This window comes from Passer domesticus, chromosome 3, assembly GCF_036417665.1.
Source record: "Passer domesticus isolate bPasDom1 chromosome 3, bPasDom1.hap1, whole genome shotgun sequence".
In the NCBI taxonomy this organism is placed as follows: Eukaryota; Metazoa; Chordata; class Aves; order Passeriformes; family Passeridae; genus Passer; species Passer domesticus.
Window position 1 is genome coordinate 73,101,774 of NC_087476.1, and position 13,960 is coordinate 73,115,733.

At 34.3% G+C, this 13,960-nt stretch overlaps 1 protein-coding gene across 5 annotated transcripts in view; it reads right to left on the reverse strand.

Annotated features, from left to right (window-relative positions):
- The window catches only part of ERMARD (ER membrane associated RNA degradation), a 26,207-nt gene continuing 12,247 nt past the window's right edge, over positions 1–13,960 (reverse strand). For 3 of the 5 annotated variants that reach the window (XM_064413941.1, XM_064413938.1, XM_064413939.1), the window contains exons 6-18: positions 13,783–13,880; positions 13,102–13,238; positions 11,676–11,790; positions 11,032–11,134; positions 10,557–10,586; positions 9,992–10,062; positions 9,063–9,231; positions 8,076–8,159; positions 7,222–7,301; positions 6,602–6,730; positions 4,923–5,132; positions 3,922–4,035; positions 1–3,359 (exon numbers count right to left, since the gene is read on the reverse strand). In XM_064413941.1, the coding sequence (XP_064270011.1) occupies positions 3,200–3,359; positions 3,922–4,035; positions 4,923–5,132; positions 6,602–6,730; positions 7,222–7,301; positions 8,076–8,159; positions 9,063–9,231; positions 9,992–10,062; positions 10,557–10,586; positions 11,032–11,134; positions 11,676–11,790; positions 13,102–13,238; positions 13,783–13,880 (1,500 nt within the window). In that variant the 3' untranslated portion in view covers positions 1–3,199. The remainder of the gene's footprint in view (positions 3,360–3,921; positions 4,036–4,922; positions 5,133–6,601; positions 6,731–7,221; positions 7,302–8,075; positions 8,160–9,062; positions 9,232–9,991; positions 10,063–10,556; positions 10,587–11,031; positions 11,135–11,675; positions 11,791–13,101; positions 13,239–13,782; positions 13,881–13,960) is intronic. The other 2 variants (XM_064413942.1, XM_064413943.1) reach the window with 2 other exon arrangements.

Consider the following 13,960-nt stretch of genomic DNA (forward strand, 5'->3'; position numbering starts at 1 on the left):
TGAAATCAGAAGAAAAGTTTATTTTTTTATACACAGCCTAAGAAAAGAGATAAGAAAGTGAATGTCAGCATGGAGTGCTATTTTGAATTACCAAACACTGCCACCATGTGTTCACTTCAAAAGCCATCAGGCTGCTTGAAAACCGCTAGATGGGATGTATTAAAAGATGAAGTAAATTACATTTGTGGCTCTATCTCTTACGTAAACGTTTCTGTATAATGCAGTAGTGATGACAACCCTAAGGTTTAAATTACTTTTAGTTGCTGGTGTTATGTTTGAATAAGAACACATGGTTCTGTTTCTAACCCTTCCTATCACCATTGAGGAGAGCACATCCTGGAGAATGACAAAGAACATAAAGAACAAGCTTTGTTTTCGCACACAGATGTCTAACCATAAAAGATATTTCATTGTGCAATGCCCACCTCAGAGAACTTGTAGTCGATCCTGTTGCTCCCTAGAAGGCACCAAAAATCACAAACACTGAAATGGCTTGAAGCTATGCCAGGAGAGGTTTAGGCTGGATATTAGAAAAATGTTCTCCATCCAGGTTTTTGGGTATCGGAATGGGCTCCCCAGGGAAGTGGTCACAGAACCAGCCTGACAGAGTTCAAGAAGCTTTTGGACAGTGTTCTCAGGTACATGGTGTGACTCGTGGGGATGGTTCTGTGCAAGGCCTGGAGTTAACCTTGGACTCAGCTATCATTATGGGTCCCTTCCAACTTGGTATATTCTGATAAATTGATGAATTGAACTTGGACTAACTTATGAGTCATCACTCCCTCATTAGCATTATCTAGGTAAACAAAATAATTCAACACTTTTCCTCATGGGGTGCTGCAGCTTCCAAATCTTTATATAGATTTATAGATATTTAGATTTACTGTGTGAATGCCTCAAGGAAAACACAGACCCTGGGGAGCAAGGCCAACAATTAAATCAGATCCAACTAATACTTGGATGAAATACCACACTTGGAAGAAAACATTTTTTGGTACAATTCTAGATATATCTAGATACATAGTAATTCCAAGCTTCTTTTGCTCTCAGGAATGCTGATTGTTCAGAGTTTAGACTCTTACATTCTAAAAGTGATTCTAAAGAGATGGCAAAGATGAGTAACTGAAGTGGAAAAATGAGTAACTGATAAAGGACAAACCAAATGACCTCCACAACATCTCTTGCCATTTGTTCTTCAATGTGCATTGTAGGATATACACTTATTCTACAGCTCTATTCCACAAGTCTTTTAACAGCAGGAAAAATCCGTAAGCCCTGCATGCAAATGACATGCAGGGCTGTCATAAGCCATAAGCCCTGCATGCATAAGCCCTTCTGGTAAATGACAGCATCGAGTCAGAATAACTAACTGGATTGTCCCAGCCTGTTGCAGATTTGTTTAACAATAGATGGTAGCAGTGTTTCCATCAGAGAGCTTCAGAGGTAGGAAAACAAACTGAAAAAGCATTTTTGACAGAATTGCCAGAAATCCTTCATGCTTGTTGTCACAAACTTAGAGCAGCAAATCAAATCTGTGGCACTAATTAGGAAAGAAGAAACTGTCAATGTTAGGTAAAGCAAATGCAGTAAACTGAATGCAAGATCATTTAACCAAAGTTTAAATATAGCAACAAAAAGAGAACTTATGTTGTTGAAAATATACTTCTGCAGTCTATTAGGTGCCTTTTAGTACATGAATGCACTTTCAAAAGGAGAAAGTGTGCCAGCCATTCATGTACTTTCAAAACATGACTGTGTGGTAATTTCTTGATCTTGTTCCTACAATGACTATATAAAACTTAAATTATTTTTGTCTTAGAATACTTATCAACATCAAAGCATGTGTCATCGTAAGTGTGACTACCAAGACACACTTAGCAGAAGTTAATATATCCAAGCAAAGTCAGTGGGTACAAAATAAGCCTCCAAAAATACAATTAGGATCTGCTGACTCAGGCTTTTAAAAAAGCTGAACTTTTAGGCTTATACACTACATTAGACTAATTATTCTCCATTTCTAGATTTAACCTATTTTATCTAATTCAAACTTCTTGACATAGTTTATTTTCATGGCAACAAAAGAATTTTTGGGAAGTGACAAAGCTAAATTTCAAACACACACAATATATTTCAAGAGTAGCACAAAGGAAGCAAGATGATCTTAGTTTATATCCATCCCCTACAATGAACAAAACAAACAAGTAATTCTCAAGCTGTGATTTCCAGTCAAGAAACACTGCAAAGAAGCTTATTAAAATGTAACTTGAATCCTTTGTAGAGCCAAACATTCTCCAGACATTACCCTCTGATTTTACTCTCCATAGGAGAAAGCAAATGGAGAGATACTGGTGGTCTTCTGTGAATCTGTTCTTCAGCCTATGCATTCCTTTGAAGTTCTACTCTTTGGTGATGAAAAAGGGGGAGAATTTATTTTGAAAAACTAAAATATTCAAATTAATATTGTGAGCAATAAGAGGGTAACTTTCTAAACCACAGCGAATACATGTCTGTGAGCATAGGCACCTGTGTTCACATTCATTCTGTATGAAATTAACTAACTAAATATGTTTTGGAACGAGAAGATGAAATTTAACAAAACAAACACCCTGCAAAAGTATCCTTCTGTATCCATCCTGTTCCTTTAAATCCTCATCTATCAACAACTGCTACTGTGTTACCTGCTCTGCCTCAGAGTTCAGAGCAAGATCAGACTGTTTACAACTAATAACAACCACAGATGCCAATGAGCACTATTTTATGTTAAAAGTTCCTAATTTCTTAGCCTGTTGATCACAGTTTCTGACATAATAGCTGATGTATTCCAAAATAAAAAATTACTTTTCTGATTTAAAAATTTCCAGAGCTTTTATTCACACTTTTTTCTTAGGTATTTTTCAGTACAGTAAGAAACAAAAAAAATACAAAAAAAATTTAAAAATCAATGTACAAAACACAAAGTATATTTACAGTAGAACTTGTATCATCCTGATTTAGTTCACAGTAAATCTTTTTCAGTGGATTTGACAAACAATCCATTCTCTGGAGCCTTGATAATTCATCTCCAGTATCAGCAAATACCTTCTGATAAAAAGAGTAAATTTTGCATCCAAAATTTGAAAATAACTTATGAAATTTGTCTATGAAGTCTCTGTAACTGTTTAGATATAACAATGCCCAGACAATCGTAAGCCTATTTCATTCATGTAGCTAGATGCATCAACATTAGCTTTCTGTCACTGATTTTCCTTATTTTTATCAAAGTCTTCTTTGTAAGTTCCACGGTTTCATCCCACTTGTTTTTGTCAGGGCTTGTGTATGTCACCAAGTTCTCAGTATACTGCAAGACTGACTTCAAAAACCTATGAGAAATAACATTAGAGAAAAAACTCCTTTAAGGATTTAAAAAGAAAAAAAAAAAAATAAAAAAAGAAGAGAAGAAAATTGCAATGCCTGACTTAAAGCTGCAAACATCTTCAAGTTTCCAAATCTCCCTCAAGAGGATTGGATGATCAGTACATTAAGTTTGTTCTACTTTTGGAGAACCACTCCCTCCCTCTCACACTAAGATGGGAAGATCTTCAGAACTGCAATTAACACCACCATAAAACGAACACAGTGACCAAATGTGTGAAAGAGTTTTCCCCAAATGGCTTCCTTTGCTTTCTTGATCAAATGTTTCACAATGTATGTGATATCCAACCAGCTGTTAATTAACACACAAAGAGTAAAGTCAGCAACATACTGAATGCAACTGTTACGTATTAATATTCCCTATCTACACTTCAAGAAAGTTATTTTAGCTCCTGAGTGAACATTGTCCAAGGGAAAATTATGACTATAATGATGAAAATTTCTACAGTACAGATCAAAATGGAATTGTAGGGCAATTCCTATTTTCATAAAGTAAATTTATGTACTCACTTTAGATACTGCTGATAATCAAAAGGATTCTTCTTACAAACTGAATGAATGCCGATTAGTTCCAGTGTAATCAATAGTAAGATGAGCCGCAACACTGGTGACAAAAATTTAATGCTAGAAATAAAATAAAAATATTTAAAAAACAAACTAAAACCAAATCAAGAAGAAATCATTATTATTTAAAAAAATATTAAGACTTCTGCACCCAATCTAAATTTCTGGATATTGCAGAGTCAGGGAGGAAAAAAGACTATGAAATGTCCCTCAGCAAAAGGCAGTGCAAATCCCAGAAAAATAAAAAGACTATAAACTGAAAATGAAGGGGGAAGAGAAGGCAAACATCTAAGATTGCAAAGAAAAACTTGTGAGCACCCATTAATCCATAGATAATAAACTACAGTTCAACTGAATCACAAATGTGTATCATCAGGTGTCAGTTTAAGCTATATTTCTTAAATAATATGGTTAACATTTTTAGGAACATTACCTTGCCAGTAACACAATACTTATAACTCTGGAAAGCCCCTATGATTACTAAAAAAATAATGGAATATTAAAATCTCTTCTATCTATAAAGACCTGATTCAGGTGTAGTGATAAAAACCAGTAAAATAAAGTAGATAAAATCTTCAAATCCATTAAACCTATTGCAGTCAGATAAAACTTGAATGGCATTTATACATCTAAATAGGAAAAGCCAGAAATTAGAAAAAAATACAATTTAACATTGAAGCAATACTTAATTTGAAAGCTTGCAATTTACAGTGGCATAATCTAGCAATGTCCCTTAAATTATTCTCCAGTTTGAGATTTTCTTGTTATTTCAATATTGCTACTTAATAGAAATTCTGGTTGACACTTGACTCTGAAATGGTTAACAAGAGCACGTGAACACTGTTGACTTTAAACTTCCAAGTGAACCCACGGAAAGGCAGCAAGAGCAGCGTGCAGCCATTCTCTCACAAATCTAACCACAGAGTAAAGCAAAACCAGCAGCCAACCTGTTCAGCATTCGCCGATAGTTGTGCCTCTGGCGAGAACGCAGAGTCTTGTTAAGCCACTGCGCGTATCTCAGCCCAGCGCCGGCAATAACCTGTTGGGACACTTGATGGCACTGCGTGCTTATTTTGCGGAGTACCACCACTACTTCCAGGACAGGTCGTGGGGAATACAGCGTGCAAATGCGTGTATCACAAAGTTCGACCAGCAGCCTCCAAAACAGGAAAGGATTTTTTAACGTCAATCTTTTGTTAGCTGGATTTAACATCGGATACATTTCATATTAAGTACGGTTCGACTCATCATGTTTTAATTCAGAAAACCTGGAAACAAACTGCCCTTACCTCATGACTGAAAAAAAGCAAGGATCTGTGTAGTAGGAGTAGTGATTGTGTTTTATATCACTTTATTGAATATAAATGCAAAACTGGTTATGATGAATATGTTTCTCATTTCAGATCAAAGAAACACAACCACAATAAACAAAACTGCCTGGCTGAAATGATACACTGAACACATCAAATCACAGCAGGGCTGTGGTTGAAGCCTCCCATCATAGCTCAACTCACAATGAATTAACCTCAACCATAATAAAACTCACTGAAACAAATGCTATTAATTAGTACTCCCATTAGTGTGTGGTCTTTCTTTTGGGCAGAACAAGAAGCAGACTTAACATTGCGTAAAATGCAGGTGGTGAGGCCATTTTTTAAATCAACACCACACCAGATCATGCTTTGTTGAAGTTCACAAATATCTTCCTGCTGTCATATCTGCTACACTAATGTGTCACACATCACTTGAAACACTCCGTTCTTATAAAAGTGTTTCTTAATCTCCCTCATGCTCAGTTTATCCCTGAGATAGCAAAACATTAATGACTTGGAGTGATAAAGGCAGAAAACTCTAAGAAAAGGTCTAACACACACATCAATAATTAGGCTTCTTTCTCCCAAATAATAAATCTGCAGACTGATGGGAAGGAAGCAGAAGACCCACACATTATATAAGTAAAGCAACACGTAGAATCCTCTTTGCTCTCTGCCACCCATGCCTAATGGGTTTGATTAGGAGTGTTTTGTTCCAACATATTCATTCAGTCATGGGACTCTTAAAGCTGCTCTAAGAGTGGCAATTAAAACTCAAATTATTTTGATTATTATTCCAAATCAGACATAATTGGAATTAACATACCTCCAAGTCTGACACCAAGTATAACAAGACATTTTCTCTTTCTGAATCTTTATATTAAAGCAGGAAGAATAGAATTACATAGCAGCATATTGCCATTTTGAACACCACACATAGATGTGACACCAAGCACACTAAATGATTTTCTGATGCAGTTTTAGCACAAACCAGGCTAAAACCAACCTAATCTAGTAAGTACACAAATATTTAAAGTCTTTTGCTTTTGTGGTCTGAAAAAAAGGGGTTTTTTTAGTCTAATTTCCAAGTAATATCTCTACTGTAATTCCAAAATATACGTCCTTATTTTGAAGATGATGTTCAGCTGCAATCCTAAAATTTTCAGATTAAATCAGCAACAACACTAGATAAGTGCATACAACATTTCAAGCATTTCCCTGCAAACAGGGACAGGATAATTTAGGTTTGAGAATTCTTACATTGGGCTGCAAGTAGAAGCTGACAGCAGGAACCAGGAGGGCATCAAACTCACCTCTCTGTTAGGACACCATTGATAGGATCATCTGAACTACAGCAATTCTGGGGCATATAATGCTGCAACTGAGATATAATTTCAGATATCATCAAAATTAAAGTATTAGCTTCAGCATTTCCTTCCAACCTTAAAAACAAGAGAGAAAAAAATAATATTTGACACTATAAAATGGTTTAGTACTCATTATTTCTTAAATGGCATAGATCAAGATGCAGATTTTTTTGGATAGTAGTGTATTCAGCATTCACTATTATGCTCTCATGTAATTTCTTTTCCCTCTACCTTACAAGCATGATTTTCTTTCTCCAACTAAAGCAACCTTTTCTCATTGTTAGCAATATTCAGAACCCCTCTTAATCCTCCATTCATAAAAAACCCACAGTATACTTATTATATGATAGATGCATTAAATTTTCTTCTCTCAGCTCTAAACAAGTTCGATATATCCTCCAGTGATGATATTAATGACTTCCTCCTTTTCAAATGATGATAGAATGCTACACTCTTTTTCTAACTAATATCTTATATAAAGTTTCCCACTGGTTACCAAGTCCTTTTCAGAATAAGAAATTATTTGCTTTTTTTATATCTGGTGATCTTATACAGCACATACATACCCTTTAATATTTTGTACTTGTTCCTCAGGCACTGTTTCCAATTCAGGCCACAAACAGATACTCTTCATACATTCCAGCACCTCAAAAACATATAATGAAAAATGTTTTGTACACACTTTGACACACTTTTCTTAGTGGCCCATTTAGAAAAAAACTGCAACAGGCAGTAAGTTATTTGTTCACTAGTCATAACTGTGTAAGCCAACTTCATTTGTTAAGGGTTAGGTTAGGGCAAAACGTCTGGATGTACACTTCCATGCTAAAACATTATCTGAACAAACTAATTTAGTATTCTATGTTTTTTTAAAATATAAAAAAATTAACTAACATGTCTTTTGTAATAGTTTGCATGCTGTTGAAAAGTAAAAGAACTAGGTATGTCTACTTCAATCTCAAATCAATAGAGAAGCATCCTGAAGCAGTTCATTAAACTGATTGGCAGAGAACTACTATGACATTGGAAAGCAGATTAATCAGCTGACCTTCTGAAAAAAAATGCTGTAAAAAAACTTAGTAATAGTCTAATACTGGAGACAGGACCTAACAGTGTTCCTGACATAAAAAAGCATACAGAGATTAAGAAAACTACAGAAAAGCAAACACTCAGGTAAGAATAAAGCTATTTACTGATCTAGAACACAAATATGGTATTAATTGCATTAACAGGAGTGTGCATAATTATATCTCATTTTAGCAACTGTGATTTCCTTTATATTTTGAAAAATAAACCAGAAAAAAAGAAAGTAAGATCTGAACTTTTTTAGGACAATCAAAGCATAAAGAAACTAATTAGATAATTTTTGAGGATTGACAATTTTAAAGACCACAGTGGTGTCACAGATGGAAGTACCTACCTGTTTCTTGAGTCGGGAAATTGGATGAAATCGAGACTGGTAGCAACTTGCACAGTTCATCAGTGGTTTTATGACCATGTGTTCCTGATTTACAATATCACAGACAATACACAACAGTTTCTCTAAGCTGTCCTAATCATATACAGACTTAGACTTCATTTTATGCATGCCACCTATAGCACTGATATCACTGATGTTAAACACTTCAAAATGTCCAAGGGCTGAAAGAAGTAATCAGCACAGTGAGTGGTTAAAGCTTAATTTCACATATTTTAACTACGAAGCCTGACAGCAGCTGACAGAAAAGCAACCAAGTATTCTAATAAAGCAGCAGCACACAATACATCTTGAGAAACTAAAAAAAAGCTGCAACTAATAAATGGAAGGTTTATCTCATAGGTTGCTGCATGATATTGAAAGAAGGAATCTCAAATAGAAACAGGAAACTGGGGAAAGCAAACAAAATAATTTCTGATTTTGAGAAACATAGTGCTAGGCAAAAAGTGTTTACAAATTCATAGTGTAAGTATAGATACAAATAACACTTCCATTAGCAAGGCACTATTACTTACAGTGTCTCGGGAAAATAAAATCTCAGTAACTACACACTATATACCTCAGTGGGTGAGCCATAGATGTTCTACATACCTTTCAGATAATTCTGCAGATAAACAGGCTAGTTCATCAATACAATTTGACAAAATTAAGTGGAATCATTATAATTTATGGATTGACCTTTTGAATAAGGACTGGTTAAGCCAACAAATTAAGGTACAGCAAGAAAGGGTAACATTTTTGAAAACTTTCTATACTTATTTCACTACACAACTAGGCAAAACGATACTTTCACAATTTTTTACTTAGAGGAATATTTCATTTATGCAAAAAGCAGTTGTCAAGAAACAGTCATAAAACTCTATCTAAAATCATATTTGATATCCAAAATAACCAAAAAAAGAAATCTAAGAACAAAATATTGGTCCCTACCTTAAGAGAAAATATATCCTTATCTGAGAATCTGCAGAGAATAGTAATAGCAAATCCAAATATTTGGTTAGCTATTTCTCTGGGAAATGTTTCTAGATTGATCTCTCCATGGCTTAAACGATCTCTTATACGTGGGCCCTCCTGGTGGTTCAAGAAATCCCAAAGGAAGTCCTGTGGAAGCACACACCAACTATACAGAATTCTATTCTATGTGCATTCATACAGAATTGAACATATTCAGTGTATAGAGTATCTCTGAAAGACAAGTATGTGACCATGTCTAAATTATATGGATGTTCAGACATTCACAAAAAAAACCAGTGCAAACTAAACATGTAACATACATTCTATACTGTGACAGTTAACAACAGATTTCCATCAGCTTTGTGTCCCAGGCCCTTCACAGCCCCACTGCCTCTGGCAACAGGACAGTAACCTCAGATGTCCCCTATACTCTCAAAAGACCTCTAAACTCAGCCCCCCTAGTTTTCCTGCTCACAATCTCTTTGGGTAGTAAGATGCAGAATGTGCTCTGGTAGGTGTGAGCCACATTTTTGTGCTATCTGCCCAGAGAGTGTAAGGCCTGTCTCACAAGCAATCAGAAATAAGTTTTGAAATTTCCCTGCATGAGGCATCAGTTCTTCTCCTGCTCCATTCAGCTGAACTTCAGGAGTCTAAAGACAAATATCTCTGAGACACTTATATTTCAGAAAGAAAACTAGTCCCATAGCCTAATGCAATATAGCTTGTCAGGTATAACTTTTTATCCTCAACACTAAAAAAAGCTAGCAACCTTCTAAGGTTCTAAGCTGCTGGACATAAGCTATATGAAATAAGGGAGCATTAGGCATATCATAAGATTATTATTAAGTGAAACAAACAATCAAAAGACAATGATGACAAAACCCTAGAACACTTTCAAAACACTTTCCATGGCAGGCTCCTCAAGAACTACAGGTAGATGGTTGACTTCTTCATTATCCAAATGCTTTGCTAGCATCTAGAAAAAATTTGAATAGAAACTTATTAAATTATTGAAGACATACAATCAAAGAAGAAACACCAACTAAAGTAGTTTTCCTAATCTGATATTACTTCTGCCGTTCTAGAATCAAGATGCCTAATTATTACTGACAAACAACTTGAAATAATCCAATCAACTTGTAAAATTGAGGATTTATGCTGGCAATATTTATTTGTATTTATTTTGAATAACTGAATCTAGGAAATATAGCAGAATGTTTGTTTCTGAGGAGTGATGAATTTCAAGATAAAAACATTTAGAAAAAATTGTCTCTGCATTACAATTTGTATGAATTTTGATATTTGCTGGAGCATTCCAAATTTAAAGTGTTTACTGCCTGCCATCTTTTATTTGGAAAAAAAAATTAGAAATAATACCATATTCAACAAAAGAAAGTGAATTCTTAGTAATAGGAAATATGCATGGTTTAAATTTTGACACTGATATATATTTTAAAAAAATCACAGTACCTCATCGAAAGTGGTGTAGAGAGCAGAAGACTAGAACAAAAAACAAACAATATTATTTGGTTTACAAACAAAATCAATTAACCAGTCATGTATATAAAACTTAAGTTTATTCATTTGCATGGGACACCAGAGGTGCATGAATAGCAAAAAAGTCCCCTTATGAATGAAAAAAAGGCACTTTGGGATTTTATGTTGAGTTTTTTAAAACAAATATACCATGTCCCACTTTTCACCCTAAACTACTGTTTCTGAACTTTAATCTTCTACTACATTTTCAGTACTTTTTAGAGGCAGATATTTAAAAAAATATTAAAGGCATTAATGAATCTCAACTGGTGATTTGTAAATAATGTTCCAAAATTGACAAATTCTGTGGGGTAAATCTGTAAATTGTTACAGACACTACACTTCTAGAATAACTCTTTTGCAAATATAGTAAGCACTAAACCATAATTGACTTTAGACAAAAGTTTACCTCTGCTGTTAGCAACCTATTTGGACATTTATTAGTTGTAGTGAAAAGCAATCTAAGCCCAGCTTCCAGCTGAGGAAGTAAGAGAATCACACTGTCAGCATACCTGAAAAAGTAACAGAGATATCCAAAGGGTGTTTTTATTCCTTATAAATATAAACCATTTTAGATCTACAGTCTCGGACCAAACAACCTGACAAAATTACTTTGTAATGCACTTTGTAAACAAACAATAAATGACTACCTGTGTCAAATAGAAACTGACCACTGAATTCAAGCTCAGAGATGATAATAACTCACAAAAGGATGGAGCATGTGAGAGGAAAACAAAACAATACACTTTTTTTAAAAATCCAAAATATGTGTCATTTAACATATGGTGATTTATTTCCACTTGCTTTGTAAACCTCTCCTTTTTTGCTACATCTCCAACAGCTCTTTTTGGGCTTCAAAATACGGTTTATAATCTTAGTTGGCACAAAACAAAGCCATAACTCAAACTTTCCAAGAGATCACCATAACAAAGGATAATTATATGCTGTAAAGTAATTGAGTACAAAGGCTTGGAATCTGGAAATGCAGTTATAAAAATAATAAAAAAAATATATATAGTTTTAGATTCTATTAAAAAAATTAGAAAATCTTACCTGCTTTGCTTGAAAGCTGTTAAAGCAGCAATCCAAAATGGTACCATAATTTTTAATACAAAATGGGACAGTTTTACTAGTTCTTCAGCTATGGAAAGGATTTCATTATTAAGATCTGCAAGTTAAAAAAACTAACATTGAAAAATTACATATAATCTACATTTTACAAATGAATTTTAACTATTTCATTAAAATTATATTATTTAAATATTTTTAAAGGGAGATTTAAAAGTCATCCAATTTATTTTAACTATGCAAGCACAACAGTAGCCATATTTAAGATCAGAATTTAAATATGTAAGATTGCATTTGTGGTGATAATATAAAATTCGAGAATAAAACCAGTTAAAGAAGTCATGTTTGCTTTTTATTGAAAGAGTACATAGCAACTGGACCCAGCTTCTGTTGAGTTGTTCTTCATATACTTCAGATAACTTTAAAAAAGTATAACATTAATGAATCATTTCTCTTCAGCCAAAATCAGTACAGTAGAATGAACACTTGAACATGAGCATGTTGTTCCTATTTTATCAATTTTCTTTGTTGAAAATACAGCATAATAAACTAACACTTCATACTTCAATGCTACCATGTAATGAAAGCCACACTTATAAATTCACATTATAAATGTCTTATCCAAGAGAAAACTTGAAATGATAAGTGTAACTTGATTGCAGTAGGTGTTTTTTCAAAGCAAATCAACAGCTATAGGATTTCTACCACATTGATATTGGAATGTTATCAACTTAATTTGGTTCCCAAAAGCCCTGTCTCAATTTCTTGGACAGACATTCCACTGATTATGCAAAACAAATTGACCATGATCACCACTGACACCAAGATTCCCTATATGCTATTACTGCCTTAAAATAGTGGGAATAATCCAAACAAGGTCTGTGGACAGGGAGAAGATTTTAATCTGACACTTCAAATCCTTCCCAAATCCTTCCCTGAAAAGAGCATTACTGTAATAAAGATGTGTCACCATCTTTTACTCTGTTTCAACACTACCTTCCCTGTAAGACTGAGGGCACTCCTGCTGGGACCCTTGCAGCTGTAATCCATTGATTCTGAAAGAAGTTAGATTTCATAAAGGCAAACTAGATTGACTGTTACATGAAATTAATTCTCATAATCAAAAAATGTAACATACAGTTGAAGTCTTCTAGAAGCATCCGTATTTCATGTTTCAATGTGTTACAATTATTTTAGAATGCAGTAGTTCTTTACTCAATAGTCAGAGTCTACATATTAAGAAGCTGCCCCACAAGCATGATTGGTTCACCTCATGACAGTGTATACAGGCATCCTGGTTAAGATTTAATCTTTGAACTCTGGGAAATGCATTATTTTCAACAGCACTTTTGGAAAAGGAAACAATAGCAAATACAGGATAAAAAAAATTTGCTAGTGGTTAAATACTTGCCTGGAAATGCATCAAACTCCTCTAAGCTACTGAAGATCAAATAAGATCGATGTACTAAAACACCTTTTGTTTGCAGAAGATAGGTCTGTAACAATTGACCCAATCCTGCAGTTAAAAAGAGCAGCATAGCACAGTATCTAGGGAGAATACCACAATATATTAGAAAAGCTTATTTAAAAAGAATTCTTTTTGGCAAAGAACAAAAATTTGTGAGTTAGGAACAAAGGGGTTCTTTCACTTTTTTAAAGAACACCCAGAAAATACACTCCCCATCTCAGTAGGAGCACTGAATAATGAATTGCATTCACAAGCATGAAAAAAAATAAAAGCGTAGAATTAGATAAAAAAGCATCACTGCATTGTACATTGGCTGCTGTTGCTCCTCCTTCTACCCTATTCCTCTCTCTTTTGTTCCAAGTTACTCCTTACTGTCCTGACTTAAAAAAAAAAAAAAAGTTAAATTTTCGTGTTTTCCCTGATAGTACAAAACCTGCTGGACCTAATACTGGCCATCTTTGTAATGGCTGAATATTCTGTGAAAATCCATTTCCAAAAGAAGCAGAAGAAGCAGCAAGGAATTTTTTTTCCCCATAAGAGAAGTAAATGGTTACTAACCACCCTCCAAGAACTCACAAGTCGGACCGGTAAGAAAAGGAGTGTTCTTTTCCTTTGGTAACTTACTTGGTAGGAATTTCTTGTGGTGACACAAACCCATGCCACAAAACATTACGAAGGTTCAGACCATGTGGAGATCCAATGAATACCCTTAGTACATTCATCTATTAATAAACAAAGCAATTACTGCATGAAGAAATCTATTATTTTTTGCCTTTCTTACCCTTCTTACTTTTATTACCTT